This window comes from Rhinopithecus bieti, unplaced genomic scaffold (genome assembly GCF_001698545.2).
Source record: "Rhinopithecus bieti isolate Rb0 unplaced genomic scaffold, ASM169854v2 scaffold_19459, whole genome shotgun sequence".
Lineage (NCBI taxonomy): Eukaryota > Metazoa > Chordata > Mammalia > Primates > Cercopithecidae > Rhinopithecus > Rhinopithecus bieti.
In genome coordinates, this window is record NW_016809864.1 from 1,870,251 (window position 1) to 1,894,514 (window position 24,264).

Below are 24,264 nucleotides of genomic sequence, written 5' to 3' on the forward strand. Positions count from 1 at the left end.
ATCAGGTGCCCAGAAAGCTGTTTTGTCTCCTTCCTTCCTTATTTAACACATGACCTCAAGGAAGTTAACTAAACTCTCCGGGACTCTGAGCCTCTTACTGAAGTTAGGAAGAGAAATATTGTTCCTTCTCAACCTCAAGTCACCAAAGGACAATGTGGAGGAATGTGCCGGTTGCTTGAGGCTCCTGAAACTCACAAACATCGGTTCCTTCAAGGAAAAGAATGAAGCCCCTTGGGGTTTTCTGAGTGGCTCACGTGGCCAGGAATAAGGAAGCTACTTTTACCTGCTCGGTGGGAAACAAAAAATTGATTGTGTTTCCTCAGATTTTTCTCCCAGAACAGAAACTATTATCTCTTTAAACATAATACCCTGGGTGCAGACATAAATATTTACATAATTCCCCTGCATGGGCAATGGGAAAAATACTTTGGGTCATGAAAGGATAAGAAGTTTTGAAGCAATTCCTATGAAGAATTTTAATGTACAGATTGTTTAAAGCTTCCCTCAGGCTCCAGCAAACATTATTATTTAGGTCATGAAATTCTAGAAGAAAAAGGAATCCCTGAGGGTATTGCCCTACACACAGCTGGAAGCAGCTGTGAAGCTTGTCTCTACACGCAGATAAGCAAGAAGAAAAGACGGAAGACCAATTTCTGGGGACTGATAGACTTAAGAGCAGCAGGGATGACTTGGCCTCCCAGGGGGTATTTTTGGTCAGAAGTGGGGAGCGTAGTGCTCCTGGCATCAAGCGGGTGGGGGACTAGGGACGCTATTCGACATCCTACAATGCACAGGACACCCCCTACAATCAAGAAATGTCTTGGGTCAGGCATGGTGACCCATGCCTGTAATCCCAGCACTTTGGGAGGCTGAGGCGGGCAGATCACCTGAGGTCAGGAGTTCGAGACCAGCCTGGCCAAGATGGTGAAACCCCGACTCTACCAAAAATAAGCTGGGCGTGGTTGTGTACCCCTATAATCCCAGCTATGCAGGAGGCTGAGGCAGGAGAATCGTTTGAACCTGAGCAGTGGGGGTTGCAGGGAGCCGAGATTGCCCCACTGTACTCCAGCCTGGGCGACACAGTGAGACTCCATCTCAAAAAAAAACAACACAAATGTCTGGCCCTGAATGCCAAGCATGGTGCAGTTGAGAACCCACCCCCCCGCCAGCACCCCGAGAGAAGGGCAGGAGGGCTTGGGGCCAAGTGGGAGGCAGACTCACCCCAGCAGGCACAGGCTCCCGCAGGACAGCCAGGTCAGGGCACCGGCATTATAGGACAGCTGACTCACGATCATCTTGTTGCAGGAAGGACAGCACATTTGGACAGGGCGGTCCAAAAAGGAGACGGGGTGCTGCACATAGACCGTCTGCACGGTAACTGATGAAAGGCAGAGGGACAAACACAGGCTGCTCAGGAAACAAGGCCAATAGCATTCACAACAGGACAAAGAGAGGAACGCAGGGATGCCAGCAAATATTACATTTGTACATCCGTGTTCAAAGCATGCGTTCATCGTTTGGCTACCTATGAGAGCCAAAAGGGGAAGGAACACAAGTGTCCATTGATGGACCAATGAATTAACACAGTGAGGTTTCTCCATCCACCAGAATATGATTCAGCCTCAAAAAAAAGGAGGACCGGGCGTGGTGGCTCACGCCTGTAATGCCAACACTTTGGGAGGCCGAGGTGGGAGGATTACTTGAGCCTAGGAATTTGAGATCAGCCTAGGCAACATGATAAGACCTCATCTCTACAAAAAACTATAAAAATTAGCCCGGCATGGTGGTGCATGCCTGTAGTCCCAGCTACTCAGGAGGCTGAGGTGAGTCAAGGTGATCACTTGAATCTGAGAGATTGAGGCTGCAGTAAATCATGACTGCGCCACTGCACTCCAGTCTGGGCAACAAAGCGAGACTCAGTCTCAAAGATAAATAAATAAATTTTAACCAGCCTCACACTGTGCCTAGCAGCCCTTGATAAACAATCCACTCTTTTTACACAGACCCTTTGATAAACTCTGATACCCAATGATAAGGGTAGAGTTTACCAAGCCAGGAAACGCAGGTCAACTCTGTAAGACAATAAGCTCGTGAACTGTGTTGATACAAGAAATGAAAATATGAAATAATGCTCGGAAGAAAAAACTATGTGAAACCATGTCTGAACATTCACAAGAATCAGAAGAGAATCCATGCCGGGTGCGGTGGCTCACACCTGTAATCCCAGCACATCCCTTGGTTTTGGGAAGCCGAGGCGGGTGAATCACCGGAGGTCAGGAGACCAGCCTGGCCAACATGGTGAAACCGTTTCAAAAGACAAAAATTAGCCAGGCATGGTGGCGCGCGCCTGTAGTCCCAGCTACTTGGGAGGCTGAGGCAGGAGAATCACTTGAACCCGGGAGACAGAGGTTGCAGTGAGCTGAGATCACGCCACTGCACTCCAGCTTGGGCAACAGAACAAGACTCTATCTCAAAAAAAGAGAATCCAGGGTGATGACAATCATCAAGCACTTCAGTTGTTAAGCTCATATTTTTGTCAAAGCAACTTCCTTCTGTTCCTTTTTATGTTGTTAGAATGTCGTTTATGTAACAAATGGATTAGGAGAATATTACTACACAGAGTTAACTGAACTTAATAACACTCATAGAAAGACCCTCCTTTCAGAAAAGTAGTATTGAATCATACTTGAGCACTTATGTGAAATTTCTTGAGGAGGGGACAGGGTTTTGTTCTGTTGCCCAGGCTGGAGTGCAGGGGTACAATCATAGCTCACTGGAGCATCAACCTCCTGGGCTCAAGCAATCCTCCCACCTCTGCCTCCCAAGTAGCTGGGACTACAGGTGCAAGCCATCACACTTGGCTAATTTTATTTTCATAGAGACAATGTTTCACTATGTCACTCAGGCTGATCTGGAACTCCTGGCCTCAGGTGATCCTCCTGCCTCAGTAGCTAGGATTCCAGGCACAAGCCACCACACCCAGTTCATACATTTTATTAAGTGTTTTTGGGGTTCAAAAATAAGTTATTTGGGCCAGGCTCTGTGGCTCATGCTGATAATTCTAACACTTTGGGAGGCCAAGGGAGGTGGGAAGATTGTTTAAGTTCAGGAGTTAAAGATCAGCCTGGTAACAGTGAGATCCCGTTTCCACAAAAATTTAAAAATTAGCCAGGTGTGGTGGTGTATCCCTGTAGCCTCAGCTATTCCAGAGACTGAGGTGGGATGATCACTTGAGCCCAGGAGGTCCAGGCTGTAGTGAGCCATGATGGCACCACTGCACTCCAGCCTGGGCAACTTGGTAAGACCCTGTCTCCAAAAAAAGAAAAAAAAGAAGAAGAAACTATCTATTGATCACAGGATGGTCTAAGAATCCAGCTCAACGGTTCAAAATAACTTGAACACAACAATAAGAATTCACTTTTATCGAATGAGTAGTCTGTATTTGGCACACAGAACTTCCTTTCATGTTAACAACCCACTGATATTTGTAAATAGGTACTGGATGAAACCTATTTTACAAATGGGGAAGCGGAGGCACAAGGAGGTTATGTGAACCCAGGCGGTCTGATTCACGGGTCCCCTCTCTGAGCTAAAGATTTCTTCCAGAACTGCTTGTGATACTGAAGCAGTGACATACCAGGGCACACTTGGGCAAAAGAAAGCACCCAAGGACAGGGACCATCTAGTTGCTCAAAAGCAGAAGAGCAACTTGCATTGAGGGCGAGCTGGTATGAAAACACCATCACACACTACTCAGGCCAGTTTCTTCTCCCTGTTCCTACCTCGGCCCTGGCCTCAGGGCAGAAGTTCTGCATCAGACCTTAGGAGGAAAGGTGGGGCCCTTAAGACACAAACTCCCATTCTCAGAAGAAAGTTGGTTGTGCCTCTATGAGACGTGCCAAAGGATTCATATATGATGATCATGGGAAAGATCCTAAACCATACTTCATTATGGAAAAGCCATGAGCCTCACCAACACGGAATCTAAAAGACTGTGTGTGGCCGGGCACGGTGGCTCATGCCTGTAATCCCAGCACTTTGGGAGGCCGAGGTGGGGAGATCGAGACCATCCTGGCGAACACGGTGAAATCCCGTCTCTACTAAATATACAAAAAAAAAATTAGCTGGGCCTGATGGCGGGTGCCTGTAGTCCCAGCTTCTAGGGAGGCTGAGGCAGGAGAACAGCGTGAACCCGGGAGGCAGTGGAGCTTGCAGTGAGCGGAGATCACGCCACTGCACTCCAGCCTGGGCGACAGAGCGAGACTCCATCTCAATTAAAAAAAAAAAAAAAAAAAGACTGTGTGTGCAATTTCAAGGTAAGGGGATAAAACTGGAACGTACTGGCACTTCACTCAGACTCTTTGGCAGAGTCACTTCTGTCACTCTCCTGATTCCCACTCTCCTGACTCCCAGGGTGGAGGGCCAAGGAATGGTAAGGGAGGCCTGGGAGGCCACACGTACTTGGATTGTTATTGGGGATGGGCGCTGCCTGGGTAAAATACGAAGGAGGATTCATGCCCTTCCCATCAGGCCCTGTCACAAGCCCCGTAGTTGGCCCAGGCATGGGAGCTGGAGGCGTGGGGTAATAACTGTTAACAGCCACTGTCTCTTCATAGGATGGAGGTGCAGATGGCGCTGAGGAAGGCCCAGTGGCCGCCTGGTAAGGTCCTGGAACCGACATTTTACCTAAAACAGAAACAGAACATAACAGATAAGAAATTCAATTGATCTCTCCCTCTCTCTTTTTCACCCAAGTCTTCAATTTTCTTTCTGGCAAACAGAAATTCTGAGAAAATGACTTCAATCCAGCTTTGTCCAAAACCCAGGAAGAGGGTTAATGTCCTTCAAGACCCCAGAATTATTATCTTAATGGATTCCCTAAATAAAAATCAAAAAGTAAATAATTACTACCAAAAATCACCAAAACCTGGAAAATCCCAAGGGGAAACATCAACCAAATATGAGTTATTTCTTCTTCATATCTTAAACCATTACCAGACAATGACCTATCTTCCATATCTGATGTTTCTTCTTTTTTTTTTTTTTTGGTTTTAAACCACTATGGTTTTCACTAACTGTTTCAGGTAACGGAAGAGACAAAGGCATTCAAAAACCAACCACAAACTATCGCATCGCAAATAGCAAAGGGGCCAGATGTCACAAAATGAACACTGTATGATGCTATTTAAATAAAGGTTAGAAATAGGCAAAATGAATCCATGGGGCGGTTACTCTTGGGAGAGGAAGAAGAATCTGGAAAGGGGTACGAGGGGCCTTTGCAGGGGCGGGTCCTGTTCTCTTTCTTCACCTGGGGCTAGTTACAGAGGTATGTTCAGTCTGTAAAAAGCTGAGTTGTACAATTAAAATGTATATACTTTTTAGTATGTGTGTTATAGTTTTGTTTTGTGTTTTGTTTTATTTTTTTGAGACAAGATCTCACTCTGTCACCCAGGCTAGAGTGCAGTGGTGCGATCTCAGCTCACTGCAGCCTCCACCACCCAGGCTCAGGTGATCTTCCTGCCTCAGCCTCCCAGGGACGACAGGCACGCGTCCCTGCGCTCGGCTAATGTTTTTATTTTTTGTAGAGACGGGAGGCTCACTTTACTGTCTAGGCTGGTCTTGAGCTCCTGGGTGCAAGTGATCCTCCTGCCTTGGCCTCCCAATGTGTTGGGATTAAAGGTGTGAGCCACTGCGCCCAGCCTGTGTGTTATAGCTTTTTAAGAAGGAAATACACATAGACTCCAGTTCCCATTTTGAAAAATGAGCACCAGAGCAGCCAGGCACACATTTTCTTTTGTGAGGGCAAAGAAAGGATTTCCCTCCAGCCTTGGCAGAGCTGCTGCTCGCCTAGAATTACACCCTGCACCCAGAGTGTGCTCCTGTCTGACGTTCCATGCTCCAGCAGCCATGGGACAGCTGGAGGCAGACACAGTGCTGTTCTTTGTGTGGCTGTTTTTCTAACTGGGCAGCGTTCAGGCTGCCTTAGAAGAGCCATTCAAATCTGTCTCGGGAGAAATGGGAAACGAGGCTCCAGGGCAGCGAGCCACAGCACAGGGCTCGGACAGGCCTGCCACCTCTCCCCTCTCCCTACACTGTCTGCCTCATTTTCTAGAACTCGTGGGAAGCCAAGGCAGCAATTAATCCCACTGCAGGGAGAAGGGTAGAGTCCTTCTCGGAAGCCCTGCCTCTAAACCAAGCCCCAAGGAGGAGACTTCTCTGGAGGAACCGAAGAACGGGTATTCACCTCAAAGTGGAAACAGACACCAGGTGAGGTGGCTCACACCTGTAATCCCAGCACTTTGTGGGATCAACGTGGCAGGATAGCCTGAGCCCAGGCAGGATCTCAAGACTAGCCTGGGCAACATGGTGAGACCCCCATCTCTAAAACAAAACAAAACAAAACAAAACAAAACAAAACAAAACGGCTGGGGCCGGGCGCGGTGGCTCACGCCTGTGATCCCAGCACTTTGGGAGGCCGAGACGGGCGGATCACGAGGTCAGGAGATCGAGACCATCCTGGCCAACACGGTGAAACCCCGTCTCTACTAAAATACAAAAAATTAGCCGGGCGTGATGGCGGGCGCCTGTAGTCCCAGCTACTTGGGAGGCTGAGGCAGGAGAATGGCATGAACCCAGGAGGCGGAGCTTGCAGTGAGCTGAGATCCGGCCACTGCACTCCAGCCTGGGCAACAGAGCCAGACCCGTCTCAAAAAAAAAAAAAAAAAAAAGGCTGGGTGCAGTGGCTCATGCCTGTAATCCCAGCACTTTGGGAGGTTGAGGTAGGAGGCACACTTGAGCCCAGGAATTCACGACCAGTCTGGGGAACATAGTGAGACCCTGTCTCTACAACGAATAAAAAAATTAGCCAGGTGTAGTGGCACACACCTGTAATCCCAGCTACTTAGGAGGCTGAGGCAGGAGGACTGCTTAATCCTAGGAGGTTGAGGCCTCAGTGAGCCATGATCACGCCACTGCACTCCAGCCTGGGCAACAGAGCGACACTCTGTCTCAAAAACAAACAAAACAAAGTGGAATAGAGGCACGGGGAGTGAACATGATAAAAAGAAAGTCAGTAAGTAAAGATGGGTTGGGGCTGCGTTCCAGAAAACTCTGAAGGTCTCTTGGAGAACACGTGTTCAAGACTTCATTCTATCATCAGAGAGTGCCGTCCAACAGAACCTTCTGTGATGATTGAAATGCTCTGTATCTGCTGCCCGATATAGTAGCCAACAGTCACGTAGGGCTGTTGGGTACCTAAAATGTGGTTTATGGCCGGGCACAGGGGCTTATGACTGTAATTCCAGCACTTTGGGAGGTGGAGGCAGTTGGATTACTTGAGCCCAGGAGTTCAAGACCAGCCTAGACAACATAGTGAGACCGTGTCTCTACAAAATTTTAAAAATTAAAAAAATTAGCCAGGCATGGTAGTGCACGCTTGTGGTCTCAGCTACCCAGGAGGCTGAGGTAGGAGGATCACTTGAGCCTAGGAGGTGGAGGCTACAGTGAGCCATAATCATGCCACTGCACTCTAGCCTGGGTGACAGAGCGACACTCTATCTCTAAAAGAAAAAAGAATTGAGCTAGTGTGAGGGAGGAACTGAATTTTTTTTTTTTTAGCTTTCTTTCATCTTTTACTTGCCAATGAATTTTACTTGTATTTAAGTTTAAGCAATTTAAACTTAAAAACTAACAATTCAATTATTGGGAAGCTTTCATGGAAGTCTGGGACGCCTTGGGTATGTGAATCCACTTTTTCAATAGTAAAGTTGATAACCACTGAATATAGATCAAAATGTTTTTTGATAAAAATTTAGCATTCAATTTGGGATAGAATGTCAATGTAAAAACACACCCTGGGTTTCAAAACTTAGTAGGAAAAAAATGAATGTAAAATATCTCATTAATAATTTCTTATATTGATATGTTAAAATGGCCACAGCTTAGATATATGAAGTTAAGTGTATTGTTAATTTCACCTGTTTCTTTGTACATTTCAAAATGTGGCTACTAGACCGGGCATGGTGGCTTACACCTGCCATCCCAGCACTTTGGGAGGCTGAGGCAGGAGGATGGCTTGAGCCCAGGAGTTCTACATCAACCTGGGCAACATGGGGAGACACTGTCTCTACAAAAAAAAATTAAACATTAGCCAGACATGGTGGTGCACCCCTGTGGTCCCAGCTACTTGGGAGGCCAAGATGGGAGAAACACTTAAGCTTAGGAGTTCAAGTGACCTGTGACTGCGCCTGGGCAAGACTCTGTCTCAATCAATCAATCAATCAATAAAAAAAGAGGCCAGACACGGTGGCTCACGCCTGTAATCCCAGTACTTTAGGAGGCCGAGGCGGGCGGATCACCTGAGGTCAGGAGTTTGAGACCAGCCTAGACAACATGGCGAAGCCCCGTCTCTACTAAAAATACAAAAATTAGCCAGGCGTGGTATTGGGTGCCTGTAATCCCAGTTACTCAGGAGGCTGAGGCACGAGAATAGCTTGAACCTGGGAGACGGAGGCTGCACTGAGCTGAGATCATGCCATTCCACTCCAGCCTGGGCAACAGAATTAGCTCTGTCTCAAAAATAAATAAATAAATAAATAAATAAATAAATAAATAAATAAATAAAATGTGGTGGCCGGGCGCGGTCATGCCTGTAATCCTGGCTCATGCCTGTAATCCTGGCACTTTGGGAGGCTGAGACGAGTGGATCATTTGAGGTCAGGAGTTCGAGACCAGCCTGGCCAACATGGTGAAACCCCATCACTACTAAAAATAAAAAATTAGCCGGGTATGGTGGCGTACGCCTATAATCCCAGCGCTTAACCCGGGAGCCAGAGGTTGCAGTGAGCCGAGATCGCGCTACTGCACTCCAGCCCGGGCCACAGAGCGAGACTCCATCTCAAAAAAAAAAAGAAAAATGTAGCTACTAAAAAATATTAAATGACGTAAGGAAGCTTGCTTTCTGCTCCTAATACACAGCAAAGCTATGAGCCATGGGAGTCACAGAAGGTTACAGAGAAGGGGAAAGGCCCAACCCCAGAAAAGACAGACAAGACAGAAGGTCTCTCAGAGGAGCAAGAAGCAAAGCAGAGAAAGCCACAGAAGCAGGAGGGCAGGGTGGGGGTGTAATGAGATCACAGGAGGCGTTTGTGAAAACAGGCTCGGGTTTAACACTGAGACTGATGGTGTAAAGTGGTTTGAGACATGTTGCTAGTTTCCTCTGACACAAAGGAATGGAAATGCAGAAGTCCCAGCTTGCCCCTAAAGTCAGCTGACATCCCTCCCAGATGCCCCCGGGAACCCCTGATGTCTGCTTCTGGCCTTGCTGAAACTTCCAGCAAAGGGAACGACAGGGCACCCTGGGGCTCTAGAGTGACCTACATCCGGGTTGAACCTCTAGGACTCGCCATCACAGCCCCAGACCCACCTCCAAGATTTATGATGAAAACTGACTCGTATAAAAACTTACAAGACGAGAAAAAGCCAGTGTGTACAGAAATCTTCAAGGAGCATGGTTGCTTCTGATTGCCAACGGAATGCTTTGAGGGAAAACAAGGCCTGGGGCATCCTAAACCTCCAAGAGGCAATGGCTGAACTCAGCAGCAGCGCAATTCCTGCAAAAACCACGGCCTCTCCTCCCAAAGTCAGGAAATTGCATCTTTAAAGAGTCAACAAACAGGTGTGGGGGATGGGAGGACAGGAGCTTTCTTTTGATGACCCTTAAAGGATGGGTGGACCCCAATTTCTCATTCTGGAAATTAAGGCTTTGGCCACTGCCTCTCCCCCTTTATTGAGACCATCTTTCATGTGGTCACATCTTATCTTCTGGGACTTTGAGACACTGCCTTTTTTGAGCATTGCTTTGAGATCAAACAGCCACACAAACACACTTATAATTCTGAAAAGAATAAGAGCAATAGGCCAGAATAGTAAAAAAAGACTCATAACCGCTAGTTTGGAAGTTTTCTAAATAAATTCCACAGTCTTCCCTCTCTGAGGCCCCAAGGCCAGAAAATGCCACCACGGTTAGTCCCATTTTGTTTTTCTTGTTTTGTGCCTTCGTTTCAATTTGGCTTATCTCCTGGGATAAGAGGCCCACCCACTAACCATCCCTCTCCTCATCACCCCCCATCCCCTCCTTATCACCCCCCCAACTATGAAACTCTTAGGAACAGCAATTAGTCCCCCTCACCCTAAACTCACACACATACTCTCCACAATGTCTTTTAGAAAGAAAGAGAGAAAGACAGAGAGAAAGAGAGAGCGAGAAACAGGGTCTCCCTCTGTTGCCCAGGCTGGAGTACAGTGGCACGATCATAGCTCACCACAGCCTGTAACTCGTAGACTCAAACAATCCTCCCGTCTCAGCCTCTGGAGCAGCTGGGACTACAGGTGTGTGTCACCATGCCTGGCTATAACTTTTTAATTTTTCTTAGAGACAGGGTCTTCCTATGCTGCCCAGGATGGTCACAAACTCCTGGGCTCAAGCGATCCTCCTGCTTCAGCCTCTCAAAGTGCTGCGATTACAGGCGTGAGCCACCGTGCCCAGCCTCTCCACACTGTGAACCTGGGAGATGGAGGCTGCAGTGAGCCAAGATTGTGCCACTGCACTCCAGTCTGGGTGACTGAGTGAGATTCCATTTCAAAAAAAAGAAAAGAAATTCTGAACACTTTTTGAACAAAGGGCCCCGCGTTTCCATGCTGCACTGGAGCCCAGAAATTAACTAGCCAAATGTGACCGGTGGTGACAGCAAAGGAAAAGGAGGCACTCCTGATCCATGGAGAATTTGGAACTGACATTCCCAGCTGTGGAATCACTTTCACATCTATAAATATGCCACTTGGGATATCTTGGGGTCCCTTTCAGCCAAAAGTTTTCCTCACTCCAACTCTCAACAATTTGTTCAACGAAAGGGATTCTTGCCCAGGCATGGTGGATCACATCTGTAATCCCAGCACTTTGGGAGGCCGAGATGGGCGGATCACTTGAGCCCAAGAGTTTGAGACCAGCCTGGGAAACAAATTCAGACCGTGTCTCTACAAATGATACAAAAATCAGCCGGACGTGGTAGCAGGCGCCTGTGGTCCCAGCTACTCCGGAGACTAAGGTAGGAGGATCACTTGAGCCCAGGAGTTTGAGACTGCAATAAGCTATGATCACGCCACTGCTCTCCAGCCTGGGTGACAGAGTGAGACCCTGTCTCAAAACAAAAAGAAAAAAAAAAGTAGAGTCACAAAATCATATATAAAAACAATCTTTAAAAAAATTTTTTTAAATTAAAAAATATGTATTAGCCAGACATGATTGCACGAACTTGTAGTCCCAGCTATTCAGGAAGCTGAGGTGGGAGGATTGCTCGAGCCTGGGAGTTAGAGGTTACAGTGAGGTGTGATCACACCACTGTACTCCAGCCTGGGTGACAGAGTGAGGCCATATCTCTCAACAAAAAATTATAATAATAATTTTTTTTTAGCCTGCCAATACGCCTGACTAATTTTTNCTCGCACTGTCGCCCAGGCTGGAGTGCAGTGGCACGATCTTGGCTCACTGCAAGCTCCGCCTCCCGGGTTCACACCATTCTTCTGCCTCAGCCTCCCGAGTAGCTGGGACTACAGGTGCCCGCCACCACGCCCAGCTAATTTTTTGAATTTTTGGTGGAGATGGGGTTTCACCGTGTTAGCCAGGATGGTCTCGATCTCCTGCCTCGTGATCCACCTGCCTCGGCCTCCCAAAGTGCTGGGATTACAGGCGTGAGCCACTGCGCCCGGCCTAATTTTTGTATTTTTTAGTAGAGACAGGGTTTCACCATGTTGGCCAGGTTGGTCTCAAACTCCCAACCTCAGGTGATCAGCCTGCCTTGGCCTCCCAGAGTGCTGGGATTACAGGTGTGAGCCACCCTGCCTGGCCAGAAATTTTTTAAAAACAGAAAAATCATGAAAGGAAAATACACCCTCAGTGGAAGCAACACATTTGACACATTTGAACTCTGGAGGGCTCACCTTTCTTTCTGCCTCCCTAATACATGAAAGTGCATTTACTGCGCACTTTCACGCCACATACTTGCGCCACATACTTGTGATGGCATGCAAAAAATATCTGCCAATGATGGGTTCCAATTCATTTTGTCACTGGGCACTTTGCAACTCAAAGTGACCTGCTTCTTAGTAAACAGGCAACAGAACTTTAATGATGGGCCGAGGGTGTAAAGCCACAAAGCTTAGCCCTCTCATATTGGGGAGAAAAACAAAGAAAGGGGAGAGAGTTCAGAACTTCCCTGGAGGCAGACTGGCCACAGCTGCATCTTTACTGCTTCAAGCCCTTAGCAAAAGAGAAAAGGTTGGGGGGTGTTGAGGGGGAGGGGCGTGCTTGTCAACCCAGAGAGCATCTGCATCTCAGTTTTGTTTGTGTTTTTGTTTGAGACAGAGTCTCACTCTGTTGCCCAGGCTGGAGCACAGTGGCATGATCTCAGCTCACTGCAACCTCTGCCTCCAAGGTTCAAACAATTCTCCTGCCTTAGCCTCCCAAGAAGCTGGGGTTACAGGCACGCATCACTAAAGCCAGCTAATTTTTTGTATTTTTACTAGAGACAGGGGTTTCACCATGTTGGCCAGGCCGCTCTCAAACTCCTGACCTCAAGTGATTCACCCGCCTCAGCCTCCCAAAATGCTAGGCTTACAGGCATGAACCACCACGCCCGGCCTGTTTTGTTAATATCACTCTGTTAAAAGCGGAGGCAAAAAACCCAGGAACCCCCAGGGAGAAGCCACAGTGTCAGACCCAGCGATCATCCACACCCTGATGCATTGATCTGAAATCCTCGGGACGTAGAAATTAACTCCACAGGGTCCTCACTTTCAGCAACAGATCTGCTAATAAACAATTCAGCCTAAACAGCCTCAATTCTCTGGAATAGGCCAGTGGAATTTGCTACTTCAGGCGCTCACAAGGTCCTGGGCGACATCTTACTCCCTGTGCGCCCAAAGCAGGGGTTCATTCAATGTTTGCAGAATCAAACCTGCAGGTCAAAAGGGACAGTGTTCTGCCTCAAATCTTGAATCTTTTTTTTTTTTAATGGGGAGATCACAGGCAAGTGCAATGGATAAGCCTCACCCTGGGAAAACCACGTTCATGATTATGGTATGGCTCCTGCTAGCTAAGTATGACCTTAAATCCTAAACGCAAAGTAAAAGATCAGACTTCGGGGAGCCCGGGGTGGCCGGCCTAGCAGTTTTATCACTGATCATTCGGGCTCCAAGATAGCCCTGGAATGAACCTTGAAAGCACAAAAGGCTACATCAAATGATTCCATCGCCATGAAATACCCAGAATAGGTGAATCCATAGAGATACAGAGCACATCAGTGGTGGCCAGGGATGGGTATACAGCAGTGGGAGGAAATGGGGATGGGGTTCTTTTGGGGATGATGAAAATGTTCTGGAACCAGATGGAAGTTGATGGTTGCACAATGCTATGAACTTACTAAATGCCACTGAATTTTCCTTTTTTTTTTTTTGGAGACAGAGTCCCCCTCGGTCGCTCAGGTACAGTGGCACGATCTTGGCTCACTGCAACCTCTGCCTCCCAGGCTCAAACAATTCTGCCTCAGCCTCCGTAATAGTTGGGATTACAGGCGCCCACCACCACACCCAGCTAATTTTTGTATTTTTAGTAGAGATGGGGTTTCACCATGTTGACCAGGCTGGTCTAGAACTCCTGTCCTCAAGTGATCCACCTGCCTCAGTCTCCCAAAGTGCTGGGATTACAGGCATGGGCCACCGTGCCTGGCCTTGAATTATTCACTTTTAAATGGTTATCTTTGTGTGAGCTTCTCTTCAATAAAAAGCGGAGGCGGGGATGGGGCACGGAGAGATATTGCTGGAAATCTCTAGTCTCACTATCCCAAGCCAAGGCCTTAAAACTCAAGCCTCCAAGTTGGCCGCTGGTCTTGGTTCAGTCCATCCCAGGCCCCTGTTCGTCTAAAATCAAGCCGCGTGGGTCTTTCTGACACCCCTCATTGTGCTCTACACTAGTGTGACTCCCTGCTCCCAGTCTGTGAGAACTGAGAGGATTCCCAGGATGCACTGGTGCCCCTACCAACCACACAGTCTCTCGTGGCATCTCCCGCCACACCTGCCTTGCTTGGATGTCCCCAAACATGTCACAGGCATACTCTTTCTTCTGTCTGCCTCCTTCCTGATGGGTCTGGCAAATTCTTCTCCACTTATCATATCCCAGCTTGCATGTCACCTCCTCCAAGAAGCCCTCTCTGGCTTGCCCCTGGGTGAATTCATTCCTCCTGGAGCCTCTCTATAGGGTGCAGAGGTCAAGGGCACAGACTCTGGAACCAGACCCCCTGGGTTCATCCAGGCGCCCCCATGCCCCAGGGCATGACTTTAGTGCCTCAGTTTTCCCATGTGTAAAATGGGCACACTGATAGTTTCTTCCTCAGAAGGTTCTGGAGAGGATGAAATGAATCCATTTGCAAAAAGGACCCAGAGCAACGTGGAACACACAAGCACTCAGTACATGTCACCTGTTACTAACTCAGGTTTGTTTGCTGTACTTGTCATAAGGCATTTTCTTTACTTATCTGTCTTTTTATCTGGTCCATAGACCCCATAAGAGCAGGAATTGACACTAAAATCTGCATCCCAGCACCTAGAAAGGGCCCAAAACGTTATGGGTGCTTCATACGGTGACCCACTGTCCCAGTCTCCCTTGGACAGAGGAGTTTTTCCCTGGATGCAGGACTTCTGGTGCTAAATCTAGGAAAGTCTCAGGCAAACTGGGACAAGTTGGTCACTCTGGTACTTCAACAGTTTGTAGAAAGCAGTAACTAAGTATGAAAAAAGGACACCAAGATCCATCTGGAAAGGCATGAAGATTTGGGAGCAGGCCAGACGTGGTGGCTCATGCCTGAAATCCCAACATTTTGGGAGGCCAAGGCAGAAGGTTCGCTTGAGCTCAGAAGTTCGAGACCGGCCTGGGCAACATAGTGAGACCCCATCTCTACTAAAAATCAAAAAAATTAGCTGGGCGTGGTGGCACATGTCTATAGTCCCAGCTACTCAGAAGGCTGAGACAGGAGGATCCCTCGATTGCTTGAGCCTGGGACGTTGAGGCTGCAGTAAGCTAAAATGGTGTCACTGCACATCAGCCTGGGGAACAGAAGAAGACCCTACCTCAGAAAAAAAAAAAGAGAGAGATTTAGGAGTAGCCATGAAAAAGCAGAAATGAATGGGAGGGGCTTACTCCAATAGCCCTAACACAGAATCTGAGGAAACAACGCTTGTAAGGGAAGATGTTTATGTAATGACAAGCCTACATACAGATGGCCTCACATTTCAGCTCAAGGTAACATGAGGATTTACTGTGCAGATGCTAGCACATCACCAAATATGCTCAAGAACTGGAATCCTTCATTTCCTCCAGGATTCCTGGGGGCAGTGTATTGTTTCTTAACACCCTAGGACGTCCACGAAGGAGGGGATTAGGTCGGGATAAAACTGGGTGGACAGGCTGGGCGCAGTGGCTCACGCCTATAATCCCAGCACTTTGGGAGGTCAAGGCAGGCGGATTACCTGAGGTCAGGAGTTCGAGACCAGCCTGGCCAACACGGCAAAACGCCGTCTCTACTAAAAGCACAAAAATTAGCCAGGTGTGGTGGCACACACCTGTAATCCCAGTTACTTGGAACGCTGAGGCAGAAGAACTTCTTGAGCCTGGGAGACAGAGGTTGCAGTAAGCTGAGATCGTGCCACTGCACTCCAGCCTGGGCAACAGAGCAAGACTCTGTCTTAAAACAACAACAACAACAACAACAACAACAACAACAAAACATGGCTGGACAGAGGTTGAAAGGGAAGTGTGGGGGCGTGTGCACATGGACAAGATGAAGTCAGAAAGAAAAACTGCCGCAGTCTCCAAACCTCAAGACTGGTTCATTTTTTTCTCCTTGGTGCAAGTTTACAGCACTGCTAGAATCATCACTCAGTGGAAGGGACCGCTTGCTTGGGCCAGCATCCATTCCAGTTCTGGTTCTGGCTAGGGAAGGATATCAAGCGGGTAGTTCCAGGCTGGGAACGGTGGCTCACGCCTGTAATCCTAGCACTTTGGGAGGCCGAGGCGGGTGGATCACCTGAGGTCAGGAGTTTGAGACCAGCCTGACCACCATGGCAAAACTCCATCTTTACTAAAAATGTAAAAATTAGCCAGGTGTGGTGGTGCGTGCCTGTAATTCCAGCTACTTGGGAGGCTGAGGCGAAAGAATGGCTTGAACTTGGGAGGCGGAGATTGCAGTGAGTCAAGACGCATTGCTGCACTCCAGCCTGGGCCACAGAGCAAGACTTTGTCTCAAAAAAAAAAAGTTAAAATGGCAGAATTTTAAGGCAGATCAAACCTTTAAGAGCAGAAACTCTAAGACCCAGCCTCCTTAGTTCAAATCCCAACTCTGCCACTTCTGGGGTATGCAAACTGGGGTGAGTTGGTTTCCTCATCTGGAAAATGGGCCAACAATAGTACTTACACTTCAGAGGGCTGCTGTGAGAATGTAGTGAGCAAAACACACCCAGAACATTGGGTAAGCAGGTGACTAGTAAACACATAGCTGTCATTACAGAGGACAGTAAAACCCAGAGAGGGGGTGACTTTCCCACAGTCCCACGGGGTCTTCACTGCGAGAGGCAGGAGGACCCAGGCACAGACCTCATCTCGCCACAGGGGCCTGTTCTGTACCCACTGCCTCCACGGCTTCACAGGTAGACATTCACTTGTTTGGCTAAATCCCCTACAGTCTGACCTTCCCACCCCTACCGCCAGCGTGGTAGACAGAATAATGCTCCCCAAAATCGTTCACAGCCGAATCCCTGGAAGCTCTGAATATGTGACCTTAAGTGGTAAAGAGAGACTTTGTGTATGTGATTAAGAATCTTGAGATGAGGGGGTTATTCTGGATTAGCCAGGTAGGCCCAGTGTAATCACAAAGGTCCTTATAAAAGAAAGGTAGAGGAGTTCGAGACCAGCCCTGGCCACATAGAGAGACCTCAACACTACAAAAATTACACAAATTATCAGGGCGTGGTAGCGCACATGTATCGTTCCAGCTACTTGGGAGGCTGAGGTAGAAGGATGCTTGGGTCTCGGGGGTTGAGGCTGCAGTGAGCCATGGCTACACCACTACACTCCAGCCTGGGCGAGCAAGACCTCTGTTGGGTTTAAACATAGAAGAAGCGGTTGGCTTTGAAGGCGGAGGAAGGGCCGTAAGTTAAGAAATGCAGGCGGCCTCCAGAAGCTGGGAAAGGCAAGACAGTGGATTTTCCCTGGGAGCCTCCAGGAGCGCAGTCCAGCTGACACTTACTTTTTTTGTGTTGTTGAGACCAAGTCTCGCTCTGTTGCCCAGGCTGGAGTGCAGTAGCGCAATCTTGGCTCACTGCAACCTCCGCCTCCCGGGTTCAAGCGATTCTCCTGCCCCAGCCTTCTGAGTAGCTGGGATTACAGGCACCCAACACCATGCCCGGCTAATTTTTGTATTTTTAGTAGAGATGGAGTTTCACCATGTTGGCCAGGCTGGTCTCAAACTCTTGACCTCAGGTGATTTGCCCGCCTTGGCCTCCCAAAGTGCTGGGATTACAGGCGTGAGCCACTGCGCCCAGTTGACACATTGATTTTAATCTGCAGTGGGTGAAGCCCACTGCAGACTTCAGGCTCCAGAACTGGAAGATACTACATTCATGTTACCTAAGCCACCAAGTTCCGGGTAATGCGTTAGAAAACTCATCCATCCACGCTCATAGATGGGTTGCCCAGATTCCCCTCTGGCCCTGCAGATTCTCAAAGGGCACGCTTCCCCTTCCCACAGCAGAGGGCACCAGGCAAGATCAGACCCTCTCAGCCTCCCACCTTAACCCCCAGGCATCTGTCCACCCGCCCTGGGCTCAGAAGCAGCCCTCTTCCTCTGGCTCACAGTTCACTTTAATCTGGTGAACGTGGCCATCTCTAGGTGGGAGCAGGCCCTGTGGTCCCCGGGAGGGACTGTGCTCAGACCATGTCCCCTCTTGCCAATCATGCCCTCTCGGCTGGCTCCTTTCCTGAGGTCTCCTAAATGGCTTAATCTTTCCAGGCACAGTGGCTCATGCCTGTAGTCCCAGCACTTTGGGAGGTGAGGCAGAAAGACCACTTGAATCCAGGAGTTTAAGGCCAGCCTGAGTAAAACGGCAAAACTCTGTCTCTTTAAAAAAAAAAAAAAAATTAGCTGGGCATGGTGGTGCACACTTGTAGTCCCAGCTACTCACAGGGCTGAGGTGGGAGAATCACTTGAGCCCGGGAGTTTGGGGCTGCAGTGAGCTGTGATCATGCCACTTGCACTCCTGACCGGGTGAAACAGCAAAGCCCTATCTCAAAATAAATAAATAAACAAATAGATCAAAACAAAATCCTCCTCCTGCCTTAGCCTGGATCCTCAGCCCCTCCAGTGACCTGCCTCTCCTCCAAATCCACCTTCCATGTCAAGATGCTTCCTGTTCCTTCCTGCTCCCCAGGAATGCAGGGTCTGCACAAAGGCCCTGTGGTTCCCCCACCCCTCAACCTCTAACGCATCAAGCTGACCACAGCCCTCCCCTAGACAACACCCCAAGTCCTCATGCATGAGACGACGCTCTAGTCCTCCTCTAAAGCAGGGAGATGCAGCTAAAACCGCACGGAGACAGATGATCAGGCTGCATAGCATCAGCGAGAAGTCACATGACATCACACACCTGCTGACTGACAGGAGGAGGTGAGAAGGGCCTCTGTGGCCTTCCTCCCCTCAACCCGCAGCCCCACATAGTCATGAGAAAACCTGCCACAAGGCACCAGGCCAGCGCTCCTCAAAACTGTCAAGGTCACGGAAAACAAGAAAGTCCAGGAAACTGTCAAAGACCAGAGGAGAATGAATAGAGAGGTGACAACTGAATGCGACGTAGAACCCTGTCACAGAAAAAGCTTAGTCGGAAAAATTGGTGATGCCCAAATAAAGCCTGGAGTTTGGTAAGCGGTAATGCAGCAGCGTCAGAGAAGCAGTTGTGGCCAGTGTCCCGTAGTGAAGTAGATGCTGGGTGACAGTATACGGGAGCTCTCTGTATTAACTGTACCCATTTTCTGCATTTCTAAAGCTCTTTTTCTTTTTTCTTTTTTTTTTTTTGAGACAGGGTCTCACTCTGTCACCCAAGCTGGCGTGCAGTGGTGCGATCTCGGCTCACTGCAACTTCCGCCTCCCGGGTTCAAGCAATTCTCATGCCTCAGCCCCCTGAGTAGCTGGGACTACAGGCGTGCACCACCATGCCTGGCTAACTTTTTGTATTTTTGGTAGAGACGGGGTCTCGCTATGTTGCCCAGGCTGGTCCCGAACTCCTGACCTCAAGTGATCCGCCTGCCTCAGCCTCCCAAAGGCCAGGGGTTACAGGAGTGAGCCACTGCACCTGGCCATAAAAGATTTCTTTTAAACCCCATAAGCGATGCCATTATCATGGTATCATTTTTCACCCGTCCACCAGGCAAAGAGCAAAATGTTGGTAACACACACAGAGAGCTAGCGTGGGGTATGGATAAACTGAGGCTCCTGCAACATAAACAGCCAAAAAAATTTAACATGCACAAGTCCAGCAACTCTTCCTCTAGAAATGTGTGCTGGCAATAACCCCCACATGTGACTGAAATGACGAAATGACAAGCACATGGGGTATTCACTACAGCGTTGCTAATAACAGCAGAAGCCTAGTCCGCCAGCAAGGCACGGGTACCAATCAGGGATGGTCCCTCCCCACAAGGTACTGAAATAAGGAAGAGTTCTACTTGGGGAAATGCAATCATCACCAAGATACACCATCATGTTTAATGAGCCAGGACAGTGTTTGTAGTGTGCCACCATTTGTGTATGGTGAGAGAATAAGATTCACCTTTTTTTTTTTTTTTTTTGTCTTGCTCTGTCACCCAAGCTGGAGTGCAGTGGTGTGATCTCGGCTCACTGCAACCTCCGCTTCTCAGGTTCAAGCACCTCTTCTGCCTCAGTCTCCCGAATAGCTGGGCCCACCACCACACCCAGCTAATTTTTGTCTTTTTAGTAGAGACAGGGTTTCACATGTTGGCCAGGCTGGTCTCAAACTCCTGAGCTCGAGTGATCCTCTGGCCTCGGCCTCCCAAAGTGCTGGGATGACAGGCATGAGCCAAGATGCCTAGTCTATTTTTTTTTTAAAAAAAAAACAGGTTTTCACTGGGGTTTGTTTTGTTTTGTTGTTTTTTTGAGACGGGAAGTCTCGCTCTGTGCCCGCTGGAGTGCAGTGCCGGAGTCTCAGCTCACTGTAAGCCCGCCTCCCGGGTTTACGCCATTCTCCTGCCTCAGCCTCCGAGTAGCTGGGACTACAGAGCGCCGCCACCGGCCCGGCTAGTTTTGTATTTTAGTAGAAACGGAGTTTCACCGTTGTGTTAGCCCCCTCCCCCCCACCGCCCCCCGCCCCCCCCCCCCCCCCCCCCCCCCCCCCCCCCCCCCCTGGATGTCTCGATCTCGTGCCTCGTGGTCCGCCCATTTGCCTCCCAAAGCCCTGGGATTACAGGCTGTGAAGCCACCGCGCCCGCCTCTCACTGGGTTTTTTAAAGACAGGTTCTCACTGGGTTGCCCAGGTTGGAGTACAGTGGCATGATCACAGCTCACTGCAGCCTGGAGCTCCTGGACTCAAGCGATCCTCCTGCCTCAGCTTCCACAGCAGCTAGGACTATAGGTGTGCACCACCACACCCAGCTAATTTTTTATTTTTTGTAGAGACGGGGTCTCAGTATGTTGACCAAGCTTGTCTCAAAACTCCTGGGCTCAAGCAATCCTCCCACCTTGGCCTCTCAAAGCGCTGGGATTACACGTATGAGCCACCATGTTTGGCCTAGTATATAATATGCATAAAATGTCTCCAAAGGCATATATAAGGAACTTAATGGTCGGTGTTTACAGGGAGGGGAACCAGGTGGACTAGGGGATGGGGTGGGGCAAACACTGGTCACTTTTACACCCTTGTTGGTCTTTTGTATGTTGAGCCATAGTAATATTACATATTTACAAAATACATACTTTTTTAATTAAAAAAGAGTCTCCTCTGCAAACCTGTCTCTGCCCTCCCCAGGCCTCCGACCCGGTCCTTCCCGTCTCTGGGTAAAGGTGATGGCATCACAGCCCTCTATGTTCCTGCCCAGCACCTGGCCCTGGGACCTTCCCTGTTTGCTGAGCGATTAAAGCTTCTAATTATTTCTATTTGGTAAGATGTTCCCTTTACCACTCCCGCTATATCAACCCCAAAATTTGCACTAACAACATCCTATTTGTCAATATAAAGTTCTTTTTCCTCTGTTTTGAGACAGAGTCTCATTCTGTGGCCCAGGCTGGAATGCAGTGCTGTGACCTTGGCTCACTGCAGTCTCTGCCTCCCGGGTTCAAGCGATTCTCCTGCCTCAGCCTCCCAAATAGCTGGGATTACAGGTGCCTGCCATCACGCCCAGTTAATTTTTTTATGTTTAGTAGAGACAGGATTTCACCATGTTGGCCAGGCTGGTCTCGAACTCCTGACCTCAAGCGATCCGCCCACCTCGGCCTCCCAAAGTGCTGGTATTACAGGCGTGAGCCACTGCGTCCGGCCAAAAGTTCTTTTTTTTTCATGTTGCACTATGATCCAGTTTTCCTCCAGTGGATTCTAAAGGCCAGTGGTGGACAAGGGATTGGGAGATGTGGACCCTCCCTTGGCCGGTCTTATGGGACCTATATAGGGAGGCAAAGTCAACCAACAGGGGCAGATGTGGGACAGATATGAAGGGGAGACTTTTTTTGGGGGGAGGGGTACAGTTTCTGGGAGCGAGTGGAGGATCTGGGGACAAGGGCAAGGGGGCAGATCTTGGTACAGCGGAGACAGACACCCAGAAGCCACGTACCTGTGTCCCGTGGGGCAGGTGAGCAGTGTGGGGCCAGGAGAGTGAGGTTGTGTTACAGGAGCCTTCACACCACGAGGTGGGCACCAGCGCCTGGGTTTATGGGGGACCCCACAAAAGGGGTTTCTGTTTCAACAACCAGCAGTCCAAAAGCAACTTGAAAACCCCCAGAGGGATTCAACTCCCGCCAAGAAGGGGAGTTCAGAGTCTAAAAATAAGCTTCAAAACCTAGAATACCAAGAGAACCATCCACCGCAGAATCCACCCCAACAACTCGCCGTCACAGTAAACACACATCAAAGGTCTCATGGCCCACCGCCAAGGGTATCTTCTCCCAAGAACACAAAAAACCGCGTCGAAACACAGCAGAAACCCCAGTCTCCATAACTTCTGGTGTTGCTTCATTCTGACCCATAGCCTCTGTAAACACTCCCCCGAAAAAAGTATCTTAACCTTTTTCTTTTATTTTTTCTCTCTTACATTGAACTTTGTTTTACAATCAGGGTCACGCTGTGTTGCCAAGGCTGCGGTGCAGTGGTGCAATCACAGCTTACTGCATCCTGGGTTCCAGTGATCCTCCCACTTCAGCCTCTCAAGCAGCTGGGACTCCAGGCACATGCCACCATGACTGGCTAGTTGTTTTAATTTTTAATTTTTTTGTAGAGACGGGGTCTCACTATGTTGTCCAGGCTGGCCTCAAGTGATCCTCCCAAAGCGCTGGGATTACAGGCATAAGCCATTGCACCCAGCCTTAATCTTTTTTTAAAATCAATCCCGGCTGGGTACGGTGGCTCACGCCTGTAATCCCAGCGCTTTGGGAGGCCGAGATGGGTGAATCACCTGAGGTCAGGAGTTCCAGACCAGCCTGGCCAACATGGTGAAACCCCATCTCTACTAAAAATACAAAAATTAGCCGGGCAAAGTGGTGCATGCCTATAGTCCCAGTCACTCGAGAGGCTAAGGTGTAATTGCTTGAACCTGGGAGGTGGAGGTTGCAGTGAACTGAGATCGCACCACTGCACTCCAGCCTAGGCAACAGAGCAAGACACCGTCTATAAATAAATAAATAAATAAATAAATAAATAAATAAAAAAAATCCCATATTCCTCTCTGCTTTCTTACAATCTGCAAAAAAGAAAAAAAGAGAGAGAGAGAAAGAAAAACAGAGAAAGGAAAGGAAAAACGCTGGTGTCTACATCTGTGATTCTACACTGTCCCAGGCTGCCAACAGTCCAACATGGTGCTGATGGCAGCTCCATTCCACCACCACAATTTGCTGCTTCTAAGCCTCTGAGGACCTGGACACCAGCAGAACCAAGAGTGCAAGGACTCTGTGTAACACAAAGTAAGAGCTCATAGTTGCCTTGGGCGCCTCCTCTGAGTAAAGTAAACAGGCTTGGGCATCTGCTTTGATGATAAATATCTACCTTATCTGGAAGTCTTCTATTTGTTTACTTCCTTTGTTCTGGCCAAATTCCAGATGACTGCAGGTAGTCTAACTGTCTGTCTCTGAAAATTCCAGAAAACAGCAATCTTGCCTTTGGCAAGACTTATGGATAACGTGGGAACAGGCTGGTGGTGGACATTACCTGTCACGTGCTTTTCATGCCTGTTTCACTTCCCCTGGCCGACAACACATGATCTAGCCCTTGATGACATATGCCTTCCTCCTGCTTCCTAATTGCTTCCTGTCTGCAAGTTAGGTTCTATTAATATTTCCCTAACTGGACCATATTACGTTACCCTCCCTCGACCCCAGGGGAAGCGATGTGATCTATATTTCCCCACCAGGCCTTGACAAAGCCACGTGCATCTGACATCCTTGCACAGCTGACGTCTCCTGTGCCCATATGGCACATCTATCCCATCTATGACAGGGTACCTATGGCATCAGCTCATAAGAGGTGTTTATTTCATTATTATTATTTTTGAGACGGAGTGTCCCTCTTGCCCAGGCTGGAGTACAGTGGCATGATCTTGGCTCACTCCAGCCTCCACCTCCCAGGTTCAAGCAAGTCTCCTGCCTCAACCTCCCAAGTAGTCAGGATTACAGGCACCCATCACCATGCCTGGCTAGTTTTTGTACATTTAGTAGTGACGAGGTTTCACCATGTTGGCCAAGTTGGTCTCAAACTCCTGACCTCAAGTGATCCACCCGCCTCAGCCTCCCAAAGTGCTGGGATTATAGGCGTAAGCAACTCGCGCCTGACAGAAGTGTCTATTTTTTAAATAAGACAAGACAAATCTTCCTCATTGACAAATTCCAAATAGTATGCATAGATCTTCCCCCTCCAGGAGATGCACTTTTTTTTTTTTTTTTTTTGAGA

General features: G+C 48.7%; 1 protein-coding gene across 5 annotated transcripts in view; it reads right to left on the reverse strand.

Moving 5' to 3' along the window:
* The window catches only part of LITAF (lipopolysaccharide induced TNF factor), an 82,708-nt gene that overhangs the window by 6,632 nt on the left and 51,812 nt on the right, over positions 1–24,264 (reverse strand). For 4 of the 5 annotated variants that reach the window (XM_017890681.1, XM_017890684.1, XM_017890683.1 and 1 more), the window contains exons 2-3: positions 4,462–4,686; positions 1,222–1,378 (exon numbers count right to left, since the gene is read on the reverse strand). In XM_017890681.1, the coding sequence (XP_017746170.1) occupies positions 1,222–1,378; positions 4,462–4,681 (377 nt within the window). In that variant the 5' untranslated portion in view covers positions 4,682–4,686. Of the gene's footprint in view, positions 1–1,221; positions 1,379–4,461; positions 4,687–21,940; positions 22,114–24,264 lie in introns of those variants that run through there. The other variant, XM_017890685.1, reaches the window with a different exon arrangement.